Source organism: Myotis nattereri (assembly GCF_964212035.1).
Source record: "Myotis nattereri genome assembly, chromosome: 15".
NCBI classification, from domain to species: Eukaryota; Metazoa; Chordata; class Mammalia; order Chiroptera; family Vespertilionidae; genus Myotis; species Myotis nattereri.
Genome location: NC_138090.1, coordinates 48,514,443 through 48,535,725, shown reverse-complemented (window position 1 = coordinate 48,535,725; position 21,283 = coordinate 48,514,443). Strand labels below are relative to the sequence as shown.

Here is a 21,283-nt window from a genome sequence, read left to right as displayed (position 1 = left end):
AGACCATTTCTTGGGAAGGTGGGAGGTGCAGAGAAGACAGACAGTGATTCAGGGGAGGGGAGTCGCGCCCGCCCCCCCCCCCCCCCCAGGGGTGCTGGAGCGTCATTCTCTGGGGAAGCGCTGGGAATTGGCCTAAATGTGTGCAGAATGATCTGCCGGAAGTGCGGGGAGCTGGGTGCTTATACACCAGCACCGTTAGTCTCTGGGTGAGGGAACTCCCAGGGTCTGTAGATTCCGGGTGCACCAGGCTTCTGAGGTCCTGGAAAATGTGTCCAGGACACACGGAGATGGTCAGCTCCTGGGGATGCAGGCACGGAGTGCACTGGCTGCAGTTGGGACTGGCTGAGTCTGTTGCACCCGTGCTTAATTTTTGGGATTATTTCCGTCCTGCGGATGTGGGAGAGTGAGGCCCAGAGAGATTAAGTAACTGCTCACCGTCATGCAGCCAGGAGGCAGCGGGAGCTCCAGGGACAAGGCTCCCACTGGGCAGTAGCTGTGGGCAGGAGGAGAAGGGGGGGACCCAGGGCCTTTCAGGAGCCCCATCACAAGGGGGTTGGGTTGCTCGTGGTGCCGAGTTCTCCCGGGCGGGGCAGATTGGCCAGCGAGTCAGCCACACCTCAGCCTTTGCCTTCCCAGCTCGAAAGCAGTTTTCTAAACGGAAGATTCAGGATGTCCTAGAAGAGCACAGCACGGACAAGGGCCAAGAAGCCAAGAGGAAGAAGGTGGAGGAAGGTGAGGCACCGGGCGGAGGGGTGTGTGCGCATGTGTGTGTCTGTCTGTGTGTCTGACTGCACAGAGGGAAGTCTGGAAGGGCGTGGCCCATCTGGGAGGACAAGGTGTTAGGACCCCACTGATTTGATGCCTGTGTCCATGAATGTAAATACGTCTGTCAACCCACACACCAATATGGGGCTTTATTAGGAGAGCATTTTGGAATATAGTCACTTGGCTGTCTCAGTGTAGCTTCCATACAGTTTCCCACTTTTTATTGTTACTTTTTGGAAATACGTTCCTCTAAATCAGGGGTCCTCAGACGTTTTAAACAGGGGGCCAGTTCACTGTCCCTCAGACCGTTGGAGGGCCGGACTATAGTTTAAAAAAAAAACTATGAACAAATTCCTGTGCACACTGCACATCTCTTATTTTGAAGTAAAAAAGCAAAACAGGAACAAATACAATATTTGTATTTGCATGTGGCCCGCGGGCCGTAGTTTGAGGACCCCTGGTCTAAATGATCCCCTTTTTCCTTGTAAATTTTACCAGGAAGCAGAGGCTCCCACGTTTTCCCAGACCCCGCGGTGTCTGTCATTTTTTCATGGTGCCCGCGGCTGGTCCCAGACCAGTTCTGTGTACTAAGTAGTGGATATCCAAACCACTGTTTGTTCTAGGAGCTCGGGCACTTGAGGAAAATAACACACATACGTGGAGAGGAAAATTAATATTTCTGTTTTATTCTTAAGTAGTCACAATGGTTTATAATAGGATGTCTCCTGGGCGCTGCACCGCTTCTCAGACTGGAATCCAGTTGCAGACTGCCACCCTCATTTCCTGTTTCCTGCCCCGTGCTGATTTCTGTGCAGTGCTTGGTTTTTATCACTGCAACTAGTGAAAACCAGCTTTGCAAAAACTGTAACATCAGAAACTGCAAGGACCGTGACCCGCTACTGAAAACGAAAGTACCTTGACGTAGCAGTTCATCAGTGTGGCGCCCAGTCCCCAGTTTCCTTTGAAAGTGTCAGGTGTCCTGCGGTGTCCCTGTGAGTTCCTGCGTCTTGGTGACGGGGGAGCTGCAGTGATAAATGTCTGATCGATCGATCGATCCTTTGGGGCCTGAGATTAGACCAGCTGCAGCCTTTGCCACTGTCGGTTTGTTTAATAAAAGGTCTTTATTAAGCTCATCTTTCCCGGGGGAGATTGCATTTCCTGTTGGCAATTTTTAGTCAATAATGAATTTTACTATGAATTAATTATCAGTGTCTGGGGATGTGGGGGTGGGTGGCTTTTTCTACTAAGATAAATTTTTCCCAAGTTTATACAACTTTTATTGTTTCCCTGATATGATTTTTTTCAGTCAGTTTAATTTTTTTAATTATAATCTGTAACAAGTTATCACATACAACTCCTATTCTCTGGTCTCTAATTCTAAAATAATTGTTTATAAGAAAAGGCTGGCCTTGCTCAGCTGCACAGGTGAACACGGGATTGGCTTCCCTTGGGGGTCCCCACCTCCCGTTCCTGTACAGCAGGCATGTCAAACTCAAAGGCTAACACGGGCCAAGTAAACGAGGCATGTGGCCCGTGGGCAGCGAGTTTGACATGCTTACTTTACAGACACACTTGATTGGCTCAAGAAAGAATAAAGGGGCAGAACGTCTTAGGAGGTGAAATGTCCTTGGGGGTCAAAGTGACTTTTTGCCTTCTCTCTTCCTGTGTGTCCTCAGAAGCAGAGACCCCAACAGAAAACCTCCCACAGCCGGAAGGGGCCAAAGAGAAGAAAGCAGAAGAGGGGGACCTGCCCATGACGCCCCCCGAACCCCAAAACGCCTGCAGTGAGTTTCAGATCCTCTTCCCCCTGCAGCCCCATCTCTGCTTTTGGGGTCAGATGTCTTGGTTGGACAATTCATTTAAATGAGACGTAGATTCTCAAGTGTGCTGTTTACATGTGGATTCTGGGTTTTATTATTGTTATTGTTTTATTGCATGCACGTGAGAAAGTGCCAGTCATCCTGCAACAAAATACATCTCAGGAATCATAGGTACTGAGTAATTAGTTGAGCGGTAATTTTTAAGTTGGACAACCAGGCTGAGTGCGGGGTTCAGAGGCCAGCCTGCCCCTCACCAGCCCCGCCATCCGGTGTCTGTGAGCCCCCTGAGTTAGGAACAACCCGTGGGCCGTTTCAGGATGCAGAGTGGTACCTGATTTTCCGCAGCTGCAGAAGTGGGGACATTTTCTCATCGGGCTGCGATGTCTTTTACCCTTTCCATAGGTCTCCAGTTTGGGGTTAAATGCTAGAATCCCCTGAGTTAGTACCGACAAAAAAGCATCAGGCTCAAAGCTTGCTCTGGGCCAGTGGTTGGCAAACTGCGGCTCGAGAGCCACATGCGGCTCTTTGGCCCCTTGAGTGTGGCTCTTCTACAAAATACCGACTTCTGCGCATGGGCCACGAATTTTCAATCGCACTGTACGTGCGCGCCCGCACATGGTATTTTGTGGAAGAGCCACACTCAAGGGGCCAAAGAGCCGCATGTGGCTTGCGAGCCGCAGTTTGCCGACCACTGCTCTGGGCAGAGGAAAAGGGCCGAGTTGGTGAGGTTTTCCATTTAGAGCAGTGGTTCTCAACCTTGGCTGCACATTAGAATCACCTGGGAATCTTTTTACAATCCTGAATTCCGGGCCTCATCCTCCAGAAATTCTGTTTGTTACTAATGTTGTGGCCCCACCCCATCACAAAGAAACAGAATTTCCGGAGGGTGAGGCCCAGAAATCAGGATTTTAAAGATTCCCAGGTGATTCTCATGGGCAGCCGAGGTTGAGAACCGCTGGGTTAAACAGTAAAAAGCTTCAGGGTGGAAAGTTCGCAGCAGCATCGTCCGACCTCTCACTTTAGAAGCCGAGCCGCCGACAGAAAGTGGCTCAGAGCCCGTGGTGGTGGTGAAGCAGGAACCCCAGGACGAGGACCAGGCCAAGCCGCCCCCCAGAGCTCCCAAGATGCTCAGCAGTTTCTTCAGTGAGTTTCTCCTCCTGCCTCCCCTCCCCGGGGCGGTGCTGGGAGGAGGCGGGCCGGCCTTTCTCCAGCGAGAGCGCAGGCCCCTTATGTTAGAAAGTCTGACGACTGCGTCTCCTGGCTTGTCGCTGGCTACTGAGAGTCGGGGAGGGGTGTGGGATGGGGCTGTCAGGAGAAGGACCCACAATTTCCTGGCTTCCTTCCCAGCCCCCCGGAAGCCGGCAGTCAAACAGGAAGTGAAAGAAGAGGGGCCTGACACCCCAAGAAAGGAGGCGTCCAAGGGGTGAGTCAGCATCTGTTGAGTAGAGAGGACAGTGGATTGAAAAGATCCACTGTCCTCTACTGGGGCTGTGCCCGCAACCAAGGTACATGCCCTTGACCGGAATCGAACCCGGGACCCTTCAGTCCGCAGGCCGACGCTCTATCCACTGAGCCAAACCGGTCAGGGCAGCGAGCTCCTTTTCTTGAACGCGTGCTGTGTCAGGTCCAGCTACAGGCTCTCTTCCTCTGCGGCAGTCCTGCGGCGGAGGCGGGTAGTTTAGCCTTTTCACAGGCATTGGAACCCTGAGCCCAGAGAGGTTAGGTCGGCTTCCCCGAGTCCCACAGGGAGGTGGGGGTAAGGCCAGGCCTGGGACTCCTGTCCCCCAGTTCCTAAGCCTGGGCTCCCTTCACCACTGCCCCGCCATGCCGCCTGGGCGTGCATCTGTGCTTGTGCATGTGTACAGGCGGTTCTCTACCATCGACGACGTCTTATGTCTCCTTCCTTATTTCCTGTGATCCTGCGACCCTTTTTCTTACCTCACTCCCAGCCCGGTCACGTGTCTGTGCCTGATGGCTGCCTGTAGGTGACAGGCCGACCTGCGGGACCTCCAGTTCTCACCTTTGAAGTGGGACGTATTGATGACAGGAAGTTGACATCCACTGTTATCGTGTCCCAGGCGCTAGGCCGTGGGCCTCTGCTCCTCACGGCACCAGGGTGTGTGGATGCTGTTGGTACCCTTTTCGCAGCGAGGGGAGTGAGCGTGGAGAGCTGAGAGCCCGCTCCACCCTTGCCAGCTGTGTGGCCTCGGGAGTGACGGCCTCTGTGCCCGTCTCCTCCTGAGGGCGGAAGCATGTAGACTAGGCTTCGGCTCCGGCCAAGCTCAGCAGGTTTATAGCGGCTGCTGTTATTACCGTTATTACTATTACTTGATTTTAGGGCCTTGCTTAGGCTGCAAACGGGGAGTGTGGCAGAGTTGGGATTTGAAGCAGGCAGTCTGGCTGTAGTTTCCTACCCAGCATGCTCTGCTGCCTCTTGTTGAGGTAACAATAGAAACAGCCAGGACGGCTACATTTATTCGACACGGAGTCTGTACAGTTCACCGTGCACAGCCCTGCACCTGCTCCATCCACAGTCCTGTCTGCAGGAGAATCGGCGGAAGAGCTGAAAAATCTGGAGCCTTCCATGTGCCCTTCGGTCCCCAGTTTTGGAATAGATACAGGCCTGAGGCTGGGAGTCAGGGTTACATTGATTTATTTAAAATATCCTCGCTGGAGGATATTTTTTTCCATTGACTTTTTAGAAAGAATGGAAGGGGGGTGTGGGGGAGGGAAGGGAAGAGAGAGAGAGAAACATCAAGGAGAGGGAGACATTGATTGGTTGCCTCCTGCATGTGCCCGGACTGGGGTCGGAGATCAAACCTGCAGCACAGGTACCTGCCCTTAACCGGGAATCGAACCTGTGACCCTTCGGTTTGCAGGCAGATGCTCTAACCATTTAGAACCACCGGCCAGAGCATCAGTGTTGTGTTTCAAATAATCCCCACAAAATGCACCTCGCGAGAATCCTTACCCTATTTCTTCCTTAACCCGTATGACAACATGTCACTGTAGGATTTCGGTGGCTTCATTGTACAGATGGAGACACTGGTTTGGGGACGGAAGCCACTTCTCCAGGTGACACCGCTGGTTGGTGACGCAGCAGGGATTTGAACCAAATGGTCTGGCTGCAGTCGGGGCTGTGCTGGCTCTGACAGGGTCATCGTGAGGCTGTGATGTAGGGGTCAGCAGTCTGGAGCCCTGCTACTAGCTGTGTGACCGGGGGGAACTGCTTCACCACTCTGGGCCCCAGTTTCCTGGTCTGGAAAATGTGGAAGAGCCCGTACCTGCAGGACGGATTGCTAACAGCTGTGTGCTCTTAGCACAGTGCCTGGCACTCATGGCGCCCTGTGACCCCCTCCTCGTGCTGCCCACCCAGAGTGAGCGAGGGAGGGCTGGTGAGAGGCCCAGAGGGATCGTAGGTCTCGTAGTGTGGACTCCAAAAACCATGCTCCACTATAACCACGTGGACCCCTTTTCTGTTCCTCAAATGTGTTGAGCATGTCTCTACCTCAGGGCCTTTGCACTTGCTGTTCCCCCTGCCTGGGATGCTCGTTTCCCTGATAAACACTCTGCTCACCCTTCGCGTCATTCTGCTCAGATGTATCTGCTCAAGCCTTTCCCCACGCCCCTCTGAAGTAGCATCTGTCAACCCGCTTTCTCCCTGTACTTCGTTTTATTTTGTTTTCTGAAATATTTTTTATTATCTAAAGTTACTTGTTTTTATGTTTTCTCCCCCAGACTCTCCCACTCGGATGTGAGCTCCAGGTTAGCAAACTTTATTTTCATTTACTTCTGGGCCTAGAACAGTGCCTGGCCGTGGTAGGTGCTCAGGAAACGTTAGTCGGAGGAGCGGGCTTCTCTTCAATCCAGCGTCTACCTCGTCTAATCTCCCTTTTGCCTCCGCAGCCCCCTGGACCCATCCAGCTACAACCCTGCCAAGAAAAACTACCATCCCATCCAGGACGCGTGCTGGACGCAGGGCCAGAAGTGAGGCTTCGCCCTGGCCGCCCTGCCGTACTCCAGTCCCTGTCGCTGCAGTGGCCTCTCAGGAGACCAGTCGCAGGACACTGTCCAGGGTCTCCTCTGTGTTTTGGGGACACAGCAGCATTGAAGGGGACAGAGAGAGAACCCCGGGGAGCAGGCGGGAGCAGGGGTGGGCATGCTTTTGGGTATCACAAGGCCGCCTCGGGGAGGCAGGTGGGTGGAGGACAGCGCGGGTTTACATGCTGCTCTTGTGTCTCCCTGCCCTCCCCAGGGTCCCTTACCTGGCTGTGGCCCGGACGTTTGAGAAGATCGAGGAGGTTTCTGCTCGGTAAGGAATCAGCCGGCCGGCCGGGCGGGGCGGGTGCCTCCGGCTCTGCCCCTGGCCTGGCAGTCCCTCTCCTCCTCCAGGCTCCGGATGGTGGAGACGCTGAGCAACTTGCTTCGCTCCGTGGTGGCCCTGTCGCCCCCAGACCTCCTCCCCATCCTCTACCTCAGCCTCAACTGCCTCGGGCCCCCCCAGCAGGGCCTGGAGCTCGGCGTCGGGGATGGCGTCCTTCTCAAGGCGGTGGCCCAGGCCACAGGTGAGGAGGGGCTGCGGTGGACGTTCGGCGGGAGGGAGCGTGGAGAGGCGGGAGGGTCTGAGATGGTGGAGAGGGCTCAGGAGGCAGTGAGTGAAGAGGACCTGGGACAGATGGCAGGGTGTGAGGGCGGTGCAGGTGATGGAGACCTGGACCCGTAGTGCTACGGGCCTGGGCCTGGGGCAGAGAGGAGCAGCCGGGGAAGATGCCACTGGCAGAGCGCAGGATTTGGGGGCGGGCCTGGGGGTTGGGCTTAGGCAGGTAGTGGAGCTCCTAAAGGGCCGAGCAGTAGAGCCCGGAGGGGCCCAGAGGTGAGGGAAGAGAGGGGTATGGAGCTGGCGGCCTGCAGGGGCCGCGCCCGTGTTTATGGAGAGGCTGGCGGCGTGTGGGGCGGACCTGCCTGCCAGGGCGTCCAGGGCTTGGTGTTTGTTGTGAGGGACTTGGGAGCCACAGAGGGATTGTGAGCTGGCAAGGGGCAGGGGCCCGGGCAGTTCTGAGCCCATGTGGAGCACGGACAGGAAGCTGGGAGTCTGGGGAGGAGGCTGGGGCGAAGGTCCAGGGGGAAGGGGAGTGGGGCCCAGGCCTGCAGGAGCAGAGGCGAGGGTGGTGTGGAGAGAGACAGGACAGGAGGGACCTGCGGGCTCGGGGGTCAGGGATCTTGCTTGACTGGGAGGATGGCGGAACCACCACTAGGACGGCACTGGTGAGGCGGACACGTTCAGGGAAGTGCGTCGTTTCACGTGGGCCTGTGTCGGGGCCGCCGACACGTGGGGAGCCACGTCCTCAGCACGTTTGCGCCCACTTGCGAGCGCCTCCTCGTGGCCCAGCCGCAGGCTTGTGAGAGTCGGGCAGCACTTTGGAAATGCTTCCACCGTCGGCAGGTCGTGTCTCCACATCGCACGCAACAGGAGGGTCACACTTGTCGCTGCCCCTTCCGTGCGGTTCCACGTACAGGCACGAGCCCGACCACTCCGTCTGTCTGCTCACGCCTTGCAGCGCTGGGGCCGGGCAGCCCAAGACGGAAGTGCCTGTTTCCTTCTGAGCTGCTTTCCCTCCATTCCTGTGTGTGTTAGAGTCAGGATTGTATCGAAATGACGTGTCGATAGGGCGTCAACTCTGCGTTTCTTTTCAGCGTAGAAAAGAGACACAAGGTACCGTAGCGGTGAGGCGCCAAGGACGGGGCACAGCGGGCAGTGGCTTCAGCCTCGCAGCTGCCTGCTCCCAGCCGCTGTGCTGTGAGGAAAGGGGCAGTTGGCTCTGATGGAGTGAGAATGTGGTCTCAGCTGTGGCAACTCACGGCTCCACTTCCCAGCCCCCGGCTCTTACAGCGAGGGGTGCCCGTAGGCCCAGTCTGGGCAGTGAGTGAGGCCAAGACACATCTGTGTGTTTAACACTAGAAAGACTGAAATTGAGTATATCCCTATATTGCCCAAAAGCAGTCAAAATGGCTGCATTGTGAAAGAATAATATCGGAGCACTCTTCACTTATGTTCCTTAGCTTTTCCAAGAGCTCACTTCTATTCGACATTTCTTTCATGAATTTAGGGCGCAAAAGAAATAAAATAAACAACTTATTAGAACAAGTGTCACTGCATAAAGATTCGAATAACAAGTATTAGTTTAGCTTATTGAGCAGCTGCAACTAATCAAGTATCAACAATTTATCATGTACTTGTATGTTATCATGTGACGGTAATCGAAAAAAAATGAAAACTGTTATTTCAATACAGAGCCGAATTGGTCATATAAGAAATTTACTCAATTCAATAATAAGAGTTAAAATGTCCCAAGCAGTCAAAATGACTGCTTTTGGGCAATATAGGTATAACACATATATATAAGGTAACTACAATTATTAATAAACGCATTTATATGTTGTACAAAAAGTCACAAAATTCTAAGACATTGTGTCCTTATATACATAATTGTTTTTCTAATTGAAATTAAAAAGCAGTCAAAATGACTTCCTTGGGCAATCTAGTGTTAAATTGGTGACTTCACGAAGTTCAGTGTGGCCCTGGCTGCGAAGCTCCGTTGGTTAGAGTGTCATCCCGATACACACAGGCTGCGGTTCGATCCCCGGTCAGGACACGTACAGGAATCGACCAATGAACGCATAACTAAGTGGAGCAACATATCAATGTATCTCTCTCTCTCTTTTTTCCTCTCTCTAAAATTAGTAAATAAAAATTTAAAAAAGGCTAACAAAAGAAAAAGCAAAGGCCTTTTGGACACTGTGGGATAGTGTTCACGGTCAGCTAGGGGGCAGGCAGAGGGTCCTTTGGCCTCCTCTGTCTACACTCGCCCCTGGTAATCTCATGCTACCCCGTGGCTTTGACTCCCATGTGCACACTGACGCCACCACTCCAGCCTCTCCCCTGGTGCGGACGGGTCCGTCCCGCTGCTCCCCGCACTCCACGTGAACGTGCAGTAGGCCTCTCACACCAATGCAGTGGAGACGGGTGTGGGATGAGCCCCTTCAGGAAGTGGGCGGGCTCCGGGAATGGGGAGGTTGGGGGCTGGAGAAAATGCCAGAGAGTCGCCGTGCAGCCACGGGCCTCACCCTGCTCCTCACGCTCTGCCCCCAAGGTCGGCAGCTCGAGTTGGTGCGGGCTGAGGCCGCCGAGACGGGCGACGTGGGGCTGGTGGCCGAGAACAGCCGCAGCACCCAGAGGCTCATGCTGCCCCCGCCCGCCCTCACCGCCTCCGGGGTCCTTGCCAAATTCCGAGACATCGCCCGGCTCACTGGCAGCGCTGTGAGTGGGGGAGCGGCCCTGCCCCGACCCCCGACCCCCGACCCTGTGCTCTTCGCCTCCGGGACCCAGGGCCAGGCCTGTGGCGGGGGTGGGGGCGGCTGGTCAGACTTTCCGGGGCTGGATGGCATCAGCTCCGGGAGGGGTGCAGAGCTTCCTTCTCCTCCCCGCTCAAGGCTGCGGGAACCTCCTCTTGAGATCCTGGCACCTGACCTAGTGTCAGCTGCGTGACAGGACTCGGTCATTTGCTGACCAAAGCTAGGGAGGCAAGGAGAGCAGGCCCTTTACTGAGCATGCGGCTGGGGGAGCGGGGAAAGGGTGCAGCGAGGGGGCAGGTGCTCCAAGGGCGGCATCTCTCCAGGCAGCTGGATGGCCGGGAGGAGGTGGGGTCCTCTCCCCGCCCCCTGGGCCTGACTGCTCTGCCCCCACCTCTTCAGTCCACAACCAGGAAGATGGACATCATTAAAGGCCTCTTTGTGGCCTGCCGCCACTCAGAAGCCCGATTCATCACCAGGTGAGTGTGTGGGCTGGGAGGCGGGGAGACGGGGAGGCAGGAGGGACAGGCAGCTGGAGCCCCTGCCGGTGCCTGGAGCCCTGAGATGGGAGCAGCATGCGCTGGGGAAGAGCCAGCCCGTGGGAGTGGGGACACAGGTCCCCTCGGGCCAGCTCCTCCTGGGTGGTCCTGCCCGGGGAAGAATCGGGCTCGTGGGTGGAGAGTGCCACGATCGATTAGTGATGTCTGCCTTGGCCTGAGCCTGGCAGTAAGCCTGGGGGCCAGGTGGTTGCCATGGCAGGGAAACGCCATTGACATCCTGGAGCGTTTCTGGTGCCCTGTCCTGGGCCACATGCGCCATCCCATCAGTGCCTCCTGCAGCTCTCAAGGCAGGCGCTTTCCTCACCCAGATTACAGAGGGGAGGCGGGGCGCAGGGAGGGTAAGCCTCGCCCTCCAGGTTGCTGGCTCGGGTGAAGGCCTGTGCCCGCGACAGGTCCTTGCCCATCACACACTTGTCACCACTGGGGCAGGCTGCTGTGTTCTGGTTCCAGGCTGGCTTTGCCCCTCCCCTCCCCAGAAAGCCTCACCCCTTTCTCAGATGAGATGAGAGGCCACAACACCAGCGAGGCACGTGGTTCTGCCCCAGGAGGTGCCAGGGGTGCTTGTTCTGGCCTCGGTTTCCTCACCTGTTAAGTGGGGCTGTGGTGTTTGGGGCCCCTCTGGCTCTGAAGCTGGTTTTGGTGTGAGGATAAGGTCTCCAAAGGGTGGAGGTGGGGGAGCCTGGAGGAGAGGAAGGTGTGGGGGGCAGGATTGGACAGGTGTGCTCAAGCCCACTGCCTCGTACCCGCTCTCTCCCAGAGCCCTGAGTGGACGGCTGCGCCTCGGGCTGGCAGAGCAGTCGGTGCTGGCCGCCCTCGCCCAGGCCGTGAGCCTCACGCCTCCAGGCCAAGGTGAGCCCCCATGGGGTCCAGTGCCCACCCCTTGAGTAAGCCCGGGCATCCCTTCTTCTCTGAGCCCACACACCCCTCCCTGGTGGCTCTGCCTCCTGCTGCCACTCCAGACCTTCCCTGTTCCGTTCCTTGTCTGCAGCACCCCACCCTGTGGACCCTGGGGTGGCTGGGGGGTGGGCATCCCAAAGCCTCTTCTGTTGGCTCTTGTCTTAGAATTCCCCCCGGCCGTGGTGGATGCTGGGAAGGGCAAGACAGCAGAGGCCAGAAAGACGTGGCTGGAGGAGCAAGGCATGATCCTGAAGCAGACGTTCTGGTGAGACCCGGGGGCCGTTGAGGACCGAGGCACAGTGAGGGGTCAGATACGTGCGGCCTGACAGGCTCCAGGGAGGGCCATGTGGGGGGACCGGGCCTGCAGCCTCCACAGCGAGACGGCGGCAGCCTAGAGAGTGTCAGCGGCAGGAGGGCCGATGAGCAATTCCACACATGCCCACGGGCACCTGCTCTGGGCCGGGACCACGGTGCTGGGCACCGGGCAGTGAGCAGCCCTGCAGAGCCCCCAGGCCCGGGCAGGGGTCTCAGGCCTGCCTGCACATGGGGATTGCAGACGTGCTCTCATTCTCCCCCTCCCTCCCCAACCAGTAAATTGACACCTCTGGGAGGTGGATCCCGGCCTGGAAGAAATACTGTGTTTTGTTTTGCTTTTAATGTCCTTGAGTGCTTCTAGTGTAGTCAAGATGACAGATGGCTGAAGGCAGCTCAGACTGAGGGACATAGGGTCAGAGGGATGTGTAGGGACACAGGGAGGACGGGGGCAGATAGCAGAGGCAGGGTGACGAGGAGTCAGGGAGAGGGGAGCCGACCAGGGGCCAGGAGACAGGAGGAGTCAGGGAGAGGGGAGCCGACCAGGGGACAGAGGAGTCAGGGAGAGGTGGGGGCCGACCAGGGGCCAGGAGACAGGAGGAGTCAGGGAGAGGGGAGCCGACCAGGGGACAGAGGAGGGAGAGGTGGGGGCTGCCCAGGGACCAGGGGACAGGCAGGCAGAGGTGAATCTTGCAGCCTGAGAGCAGAGCTTCTAGGCTGCCAGACTTTTGAGCTCTGCAAGGACACCTCCCACCTTGTTCCACCCACCCCCTGCCACCCCCCCCCCCCCCCAGCCAGGTGCCTGACCTGGACCGGATCGTCCCGGTGCTGCTGGAGCACGGCCTGGAAGGGCTGCCGGAGCACTGCAAGCTGAGCCCAGGTACAAGCCGCCCGGGGCCTCGGAGGCCTGACCGCAGCCTCTCCCTGTGCACCGCTGGCTCGGGGGCGCTGGGGCTGCCCCTCCTTCAGGCTCCCCTCCCTCCTCTGGGCCTTGGCTTCTGCCTCCGGGGGCTGTGAGGGCCACTCCTCTAAGAACCCGAAGAATCTTCTTTGTCCCCAGGGTGGAGTGTTCCCGGGGGCCCAGACCCATTGCTTCCCCCGGGAGCTCCGCTCTGTGCTGGGTCGGGAGGAGGCTGCTGTCGCCAGGATTCCCCAGGGGCAGTGGTCAGGCCGGACAGAATCTCACACACGAGTCCAGAGGAAGGCAGCGGCCAGGGAGGGCAGCCAGCTATGCTCTGGGATCCCCAGGGACCCAGGTTTCTTCCCCTGCCACCCTGTCACCCCAAGGTTGTCACCCTAATGCACGTGGTCACAGATGGCTGACGTCTCCGTTCTAGATACGGAAAGAGAGAGGGCACAGCCAGGGTCCTGTGGGTGTGACCCAGACCCTGCACGCACCGCTTGTGTGCAGTCAGCAGTCGCACAGCTGGTGGTCCCTCTGCCCCTCTGCCCTAACGCTCCCTTCTCCCCTCCCAGGGGTCCCCCTGAAACCAATGTTGGCCCACCCGACCCGGGGCGTCAGCGAGGTCCTGAAGCGCTTCGATGAGGCAGCTTTCACCTGCGAGTACAAATACGACGGGCAGAGGGCACAGGTATGGGGGGCGGGCGCATCCCTTCAGCAGAACGGACAGGGCCGGAGAGCAGGGGCTGGGGGCAGTCAGAGCCAGCCCAGACCCGGCCCGTCTGCCCTGCACGCCTCTCGGGGCACGCCTCCTCTGTGCAACGGGTGCAATAACCACCCCCTCACTGGCTGATTTGAAAATCGATTTTATTTGGTAAAGTCGTCAAAATTCCTGACCCACAGCAGTGGGCGCTCAGGAAGGGTCCGCTGTGCTCGGGCCCTGCTGGTGGGTGTGTTCCTGTCACAGATGCCATGTAGCTGTAGAGAGACAGGGTGAGTCCTGTGACCCGGGCCTGGAGGCGGCCTGTCGGGCCTAAGGGTGCTCAGGTGGCTTTTCTGTTCATCGCCTGCGGCTGGCTGGGCCCCAGGTCACAGGTGGATCTTTAAAACACAGAGAAAAAATAAGACACAAAATGACTTACGGCAGTGACAGTGACTTGAAATACATATACATCCAGGTTGTAAGTCATATATGTGTTACACCCCACATAATTATTTCTCGCGATAACAAACGTATAAAATGGCATCGATGTAGCTCTGCTTGAGCACTGTGACCAGGCTGTATTACAGTAAATACAGTAACAGGAAAACCCAGGACCATAGTCACAGCATAACATTCAGCCAAATCGCACAGCAAGACCCTTGTGCGGACGGAGGGGGGTGGGCCTGGGATGATGAGAGGACGAGGTGGGGGTGGGGGGTGGAGATCTGTTCGGAAGGAGACAATTTGCTCAGGTCTCTGCACCAGTCCTTCAGAGCTTCTGGGACCTTCCGCCAGTACAGTGGGGTCAGAAGAGAGAGGAGGGGCTGCCTGGGCTGGACCGGGCTCTGACGTCCTCTCCCCTCCCCCACTGCCAAAGATCCATTTTCTGGAAGGCGGGGAGGTGAAGATCTTCAGCAGGAATCAGGAGGACAATACCGGAAAGTACCCGGACATCATCAGCCGCATCCCCAAGGTGGGTGTCTGCCCCCCCCCCCCTTCTCTCTCTCCCCTCCGGCGGGGGCTGCAGTGACCGCTGCAAGGAACCGGGTGGGTCCAGGCCAGCTCGGTGCAGCCGGGATATGGGTCTGTGTGGACGTGTCTCCTTGGGTTCTGTTTCAAGTGGTCAGTGGACCTTGAGAGCTACAGCAGGAAAAGGACATTTGTTTCCCCGCGTCTGCCTTTTGGCCTCGGCTCCACCTCTCACCAGCCCTGGGCTCCCCCTTCTACTTTCAGATTAAACTCCCGTCAGTCACATCTTTCATCCTGGACACAGAAGCCGTGGCTTGGGACCGGGAGAAGAAGCAGATACAGCCGTTCCAGGTGCTCACCACCCGCAAGCGCAAGGTAGCCTCAGCCCCCTCACTGCCTGCCGCGGCCCCGCCCGCCCTCTTCTTCCTCCCAGTCCTGCCCCAATCCCCAGAGGGTCAGAGTGTTCGTCAGGACGCAGGTCTCAGCCAGTGCAGTATGGCTGTCACAGCTCCAGCCATTGCATCCTCATCCCAGCAGGCCAAGTAGAAAGCAGGAAGAGCTATTTTCCTACATCTCTGTGTTTTGTTTTTTTAAAATATATTTTTATTGATTTCAGAGAGGAAGGGAGAGGGAGAGATAGAAACATCAATGATGAGAGAGAATCATTGATCAGCTGCCTCCTGCACGCCCCCTACTGGGGATCCAGCCTGCAACCCCAGGCATGTGCCCTTGACTGGAATCGAACCTGGGACCCTTCAGTCTGCAGACTGATGCTCTATCCACTGAGCCAAACCAGCTAGGGCTACATCTCTGTGTTTTATTATGAAAGAAGGTCTGTTCCAGGAGCCCCCACGCCTACACCCCAGCAAACTTCTTTATTCTCATTGGCCAGCATTGTGTCATGTCACCACCATTAGCTGCAAGGGAGGCTGAGAGAGCAAATACAAAGGGGAAGAGGTTGGGATCAGCTGAGAGCCATCACCGTCCGGTGTCTGGGGCCAGCAGCATTGCCACCCTCGCAGCTGTGTGGCCCGTTAGGTGGGAGCAGGGGAGAGTGGTAGGTGACAACAGTGTCTGCCTCAGGCAGGATGGGAGGGGACCCAGTCAGGCCCGACTCACCTTTCCCCACCCCTGCTCTCTTCTGCCCCAACCCAGGAGGTGGATGCAGCGGAGATCCAGGTGCAGGTGTGTTTGTACGCCTTCGATCTCATCTACCTCAATGGAGAGGTGAGTCCCGGCTTCGCTTCCCCGGGCAGCCGAGGGGTGAGCTTGGGAGCCAGGGGCCTGAGTTTCACTTCTCTGTCACGTCACTGAGATGGGAGGCCACTCCTGGGCAGTCGTGCTCCGTGGTCCAAGGAGTTGCATGGGCCCCCGGGACCCTTCAGGGCTCTGGGAGGCCCTCCCTACCCAACTGCACATCTGTGAGGCAGGCTTTCCCCATGTGGTGTGGCTGCCTGAAGCAGACGTGAGGATCCAGCCCGTGTTAAGACAATGTTTTTGAGATCATCACTTTCATTATATATTTATTAATTAATTATTATTATTATTATTATTTGTAGTGTGGTCACTTTCTCTTTTTTAAATTTTGTTTTATTGTATTATTTTTTTAAAATTTATTTTTATTGATTTCAGAGAGGAAAGGAGACAGGGAGAGAGAGAGAGAAACATCAGTGAATCGAACTGTGACTTCCTGGTTCATAGGTTGACACTCAACCACTATACCATGCTGGCCAGGCATCATCATCATTATTATTTAAATATGTGTTTTTTTTGTTTTTGTTTGTTTTTTAATATATATTTTTATTGATTTTTAGAGAGGAAGGGCGAGGGATAGAGAGAGAAACAACAATGATGAAAGAGAATCATTGATTGGCTGCCTCCTGCTCGCCCCCTACTGGAGATCAAGCCCACAACCCAGACATGTGCCTTTGGCTGGAATCAAACCTGGGACCCTTTAGTCCGCAGGCCGGTGCTCTATCAACTGAGCCAAACTGGCTAGGGCTGTTTTGTTTTGTTTTTTAAGAGAGGGGGGGAAGGGAGAGGGACAGATAGAAACATCAATCGGGTGCCTCCTGCACACCCCCTACTGGGGATCCAGCCTGTAACCTGGGCATGTGCCCTGACTGGGAAATTGAACCTGTGACCTCTTGGTTGTTCATGGGTCGACACGCAACCACTGAGCAGCAGTTAGGGCTCCCTGCTGGTTTTTATAGCGCACAGTTATGGGGACTTTTCTTCCCAGCCCTGGAACTCTGGGCTGGGGGCCTGGTGTGGGGCTGGGACCCCTCGCTCCCCAGGGAAACCTCCACAGCCAAGATATCCCTCCCAATTTTAAACCGCCATGTGGATATGGCACCAGCTGTTTGCTTGATTCTGCCCCTCCTACCAGTCTTGATGTGCTGCTGCTTTAATTCCTTAGTCGTAGGACTTCCAGCTAGATTTCAGGTGGTTCTGAATGATGGTGGTTCTGTATTTTAGTTGTAAATTTCGATGTGGTTGTGGGAGGTGGTGAGTACTGCGTTTACCTATACTGCTATTTTCCCTACTTTTTCAAAAAATGTTTTTTATTAATTTGAGGGCGGGGGGGTGGGGAGGAGAGAGGAAATAACCCACATTGATTTGCTGTTCCATTTATGCATTCACTGGCTGGTTCTTATATGTGCCCTGACTGGGGATCGAACCCAAAACCTTGGTGCATTGGGACAACACTCTAACCAACTGAGCTACGTGGCTCCAGAAATTCCAAAGTTAAAAAGTGGTCACACTGTGTGTCTATTAGTTCCCAGCACAGTGCCTACCAGGGCGGGCAGTCAGTTGCACATTCAGCTTCTTTCTGTCCTAAGGGGGCAGAGTTGAGGTGCTGTGACAAATATGGGAGTATCCTGCAGAGCTGAGAATATAGTAGAATTTGGTTCTTTATGGGAAGAGGTTGCTGGCTTTGCATTAACATAGAAAATACCCTCTCAGGAGCATGTCTGTGTTACAGCAGAATGATCGTAGGCTTCTTTCTACCTTGATTCAACTGGTGTTTAAAAAGGAACCGTCGTCTTAGTTACAAGAGACCTATCAAGCTCCAGCAGGGCTGTGGCTCCTGTCTTATGCCCCTGGGGCCCCCGGGATCTGAGTGGTCTCCAGCCCCCGGGCCCTGGCCAGCCTGTACTTAGACTCTCAGGACCTCATGTTGGCTGGTTCTCCCCTCTCCAGGCTCTCCTTAGCTCCCTGTGACTTGTGCTCCCTGTTTTGGGGACTTTTCTCTTTCTTTCCACAATGACATCCCTCCCTCTCGCCCGCCCCTCAGTCCCTGGTCCGTGAGCCCCTTTCCCGACGCCGGCAGCTGCTCCGGGAGAACTTTGTGGAGACGGAGGGAGAGTTTGTCTTCGCCACCTCCCTGGACACCAAGGACATGGACCAGATCGCGGAGTTCTTGGAGCAGTCGGTGAAAGGTGAGGGCCCCGCTCCCCTCCCCTCTGCTGTGATCTGACCCACCCTGGACGGTTCGCCCCGAATCCTGCCTGCTCCGGCCGCTGTGAGCCCTGGCTTCACAGGGCGGCACTGTGTCTCCTCAGACTCCTGCGAGGGGCTGATGGTGAAAACCCTGGACGTCGACGCCACCTACGAGATCGCCAAGAGATCGCACAACTGGCTCAAGGTGACTGTCCCCCCAGCCTTCCCGCTGAGCCCTGTCCCCCCCAACCTTCCCGCTGAGCCCTGGACCCCCCAGCCTTCCCGCTGAGCCCTGGACCCCCCCCAGCCTTCCCGGTGAGCCCTGGACCCCCCCTCCCCCAGCCTTCCCGCTGAGCCCTGGACCCCCGCAGCCTTCCCGCTGAGCCCTGGACCCCCGCAGCCTTCCCGCTGAGCCCTGGACCCCCCCAGCCTTCCCGCTGAGCCCTGGGACCCCCCAGCCTTCCCGCTGAGCTCTGGGACCCCCCACCCCCAGCCTTCCCGCTGAGCCCTGGACCCCCCCAGCCTTCCCGCTGAGCCCTGGGACCCCCCCCCCCCACCCCCCAGCCTTCCCGCTAAGCCCTGGATCCCCCCAGCCTTCCCATTGAGCCCTGGACCCGGAGATCTTTCCCTACCGGGACGTTGACTTCAAGTCCTGTACTTCACCCTGTCTGAGCTCAGGAGCCTTTTCCTGAACCCTCTGCCTCGCGCTGCAGCCTCAGGTCTCCCCCCTGCAAGTCCTTGTTAATGAAATCGCCCGCTCAGTGCCCCGAGGCCGCAGTGGGAAAGCCCGATGAGGTTTCTCTTCTCCCTGGGCCTGCCTTCCATGTCGGGCCGTCCACATCACGTCGGGCAAGGCGGTCAGCAGGGCTCAGGGAGGCAGAGGCCAGTAGTGATGTCCGCTGAGAATGGACATGGAACGGGCATCTGAGTGAAGAAAGAAGTCAGCTCAGGGGCAGCGAGGGCAATTGGAAAAGCCTCTCCAGAGGCCACATTTGCGTCAAGACACAGACGACAGGAAAGGTCGGCCACGTGAGGATCAGAGCAGCCATCCAGGCAGGGTGCGCAGCAAGTGCAAAGGCCCTGGGGTCGGAACAAGCTCGGTGTGTAAGGCAGCGAGGCAGTGGCTGTGGGGTCGGGGTGGAGAGCAGGCCCCGATCACAGCGCATGGGGGCCGTGGAAAATAACACTGGGGCTTCCTCTGGGTTTCGGAGGCCAGCAGAGGTTCTGGGCAGAAGGCACGTGACCTGCTTGTCGTTTTGCACAGGTGCTCTGGCTGGTCCGTGGGTGGTGACGGGTGTGGGTGCTGGGCAGGAACAGGAGCACAGGCGGGAGGCTGTTGGGTAGGAATGACGGAGGCTGGATGGAGAGGGACATGAGGGGCAGGAGGACCGGAGCAGGGCAGGGCTTGGAGTTGAGCTGGCCAGGCCTGCACCTTTATGAATCGTCTGTGGTCTGTCTGCCCCCACAGACTGTAAGCAGCTCTGAGGGCAGGAACCTTTCCTGTCTCAGGACACAGCCCCTATGCGTCCCCGAGGCCGAGCTCCTGCCCGGCTCACAGTTGGCACTAACTATTGTTTCCGGAACGAACGGATAAGTGTTCTCTGTGTGAAGGAGTGAGTGGAACCGGTCTCCGTCTGAGGGAAAGGGGATCCAGCATGGCCCCAGGTCTCCCCGTCCGGCCTGGCCCCCTCCCCAGCCCCCGTCGCACCTGCTCCTCCCGTGGCATCGCCTCTTTCAGCCTAGGTGCCCGTTCCGTGTCCATTCTCAGCGGCCACGCTCGGTCTTCTTTACGGAAACTCCTCTCCAGCCTCTCCCAACCCACCCCTTCCGCGATCCCCCCTCACCGCCCGCCCTCCCTCCCCCCAGCTGAAGAAGGACTACCTGCAAGGCGTGGGGGACACCCTGGATCTCGTGGTGATCGGCGCCTACCTGGGCCGCGGGAAGCGGGCCGGCCGCTACGGGGGCTTCCTGCTGGCCGCCTACGACGAGGAGAGCGAGGAGCTGCAGGCCATCTGCAAGGTGCGGGCTGGGCAGGGCTGGGCAGGCGCCGGGGTGGGCTCCACGGCCGGGGGCTGGATCGGCGGCTCTCACCTCTGCTTCCCCTCGTTCTTATTTACTTTTACTGGAGACTTGCTTCATGTAGAAAAACGGGCGAGAATAGAAAGATGCGAGGGAGCCGTGTGGGTTAGGAATGGAGTCAGACAATGAGGCCTAAGAGAGAGAAGGGTTTCTTTTTCTCTCGTGTAATGGAAGGCCTGGAAGGGGCAGGCCACTCGCCGGTGGCAGGAGGGACACAGGGACACGGGCTGCTGCTCTCCCCGCAGTGGGCTTGCCACGCGCTTCAGCCTCTGCTTCACAGCGCGGCTGCAGGAGGGACAGGGGCCTCCGGAGTCCGCCTCAGCCAGTGAGCAACTTCTGGGAAGGTGCGTTGGTCAGAGCTCTGCTCCTGCCCAGCCCCTCTGCAAGGGATCCTGGGAAACATCATTTCTTTTTTCCTTTGTTTAAAGCTGCACACATTTGGCACAGAGAGTACGCTGTCACCTACAATCCCAGTACCTGGAGGGAACGCTTTATCTTTACAAAATAGTGATCCTTCTCCACCAGTAGTTCGCTTTACTGCTTTTTGCCCTAGGGCAGCGGTTCTCAACCTGTGGGTCGCGACCCCTTTGGCGGTCGAACGACCCTTTCACAGGGGTCGCCTAAGACCATCGGAAAACACATATATAATGACATATTGTTTTTGTGATTAATCACTATGCTTTAATGATGTTCAATTTGTAACAACGACATTGGGGGTCACCACAACATGAGGAACTGTATGAAAGGGTCGCGGCATTAGGAGGGTTGAGAACCACTGCCCAGAAGTACTGTGTTTCAGTGCTATCCCTGCCTGAGTCCTAGAGATGGAAAGCGTGGGGTTTCTCCAGGCCATTCAGCACTTCACGTGCCCATGACGGGACTGCGGCCCTGATCGTTTAGCCGCAGCCGGGCCCCGGTTTCCCGAACCAGCGCCCGCGGTTGGCGGGGTGGGGGTAGCTGTTGCATTGCCACCTGTTCTCCTAAGTCAGCACTGCGCGTGCGTTAACTCTTCGTCTGTGAAGAAGAGACTTTACGATTCACAAGTATCTGTGGCCGCCAATCTGTCACCATTTTACATAATTTATTAGAATAGTTTTCTGCAAGAGCTGCTGCTGGGACAAAAGTGAGAAAAGTTTTACTTTTATTAAAAAAATGTTAAATATATTTTTATTGATTTCAGAGAGGAAGGAAGAAGGAGCGAGAGATAGAAACATCAGTGATGAGAGAACCATTGATCGGCTGCTTCCTGCATGTCCCCTACTGGGGCTTGAGCCTACAACCTGGGCATGTGCCCTGACCAGAATCAAACCATGACCACCTGGTTCATAGGTCAACGCTCAACCACTGAGCCACACTGTCCAGGCAAAAGTGAGAAGATTTGAAGGCTCTCAGTTCAAAGGGCTTTCTGTTGACATTTTAGATCAGTGGTTTGAAGTTGTCCATCTTGCTATTTTGCCCGCATCAAGGGGTATTTTTTAGCCTT

General features: G+C 56.6%; 1 protein-coding gene across 2 annotated transcripts in view; it reads left to right on the top strand.

The window, feature by feature from the left end:
- Positions 1–21,283, top strand: part of LIG1 (DNA ligase 1) — a 33,470-nt gene that overhangs the window by 9,371 nt on the left and 2,816 nt on the right. Inside the window, exons 5-24 of one of the 2 annotated variants that reach the window (XM_081107662.1) lie at positions 637–732; positions 2,442–2,549; positions 3,609–3,728; positions 3,933–4,008; positions 6,324–6,350; positions 6,492–6,572; positions 6,841–6,897; positions 6,978–7,150; positions 9,737–9,903; positions 10,338–10,414; positions 11,253–11,344; positions 11,558–11,657; positions 12,499–12,584; positions 13,181–13,296; positions 14,186–14,281; positions 14,542–14,652; positions 15,433–15,504; positions 17,576–17,720; positions 17,844–17,926; positions 19,588–19,740. In XM_081107662.1, the coding sequence (XP_080963788.1) occupies positions 637–732; positions 2,442–2,549; positions 3,609–3,728; positions 3,933–4,008; positions 6,324–6,350; positions 6,492–6,572; positions 6,841–6,897; positions 6,978–7,150; positions 9,737–9,903; positions 10,338–10,414; positions 11,253–11,344; positions 11,558–11,657; positions 12,499–12,584; positions 13,181–13,296; positions 14,186–14,281; positions 14,542–14,652; positions 15,433–15,504; positions 17,576–17,720; positions 17,844–17,926; positions 19,588–19,740 (2,036 nt within the window). The remainder of the gene's footprint in view (positions 1–636; positions 733–2,441; positions 2,550–3,608; positions 3,729–3,932; positions 4,009–6,323; positions 6,351–6,491; positions 6,573–6,840; positions 6,898–6,977; positions 7,151–9,736; positions 9,904–10,337; positions 10,415–11,252; positions 11,345–11,557; positions 11,658–12,498; positions 12,585–13,180; positions 13,297–14,185; positions 14,282–14,541; positions 14,653–15,432; positions 15,505–17,575; positions 17,721–17,843; positions 17,927–19,587; positions 19,741–21,283) is intronic. The other variant, XM_081107663.1, reaches the window with a different exon arrangement.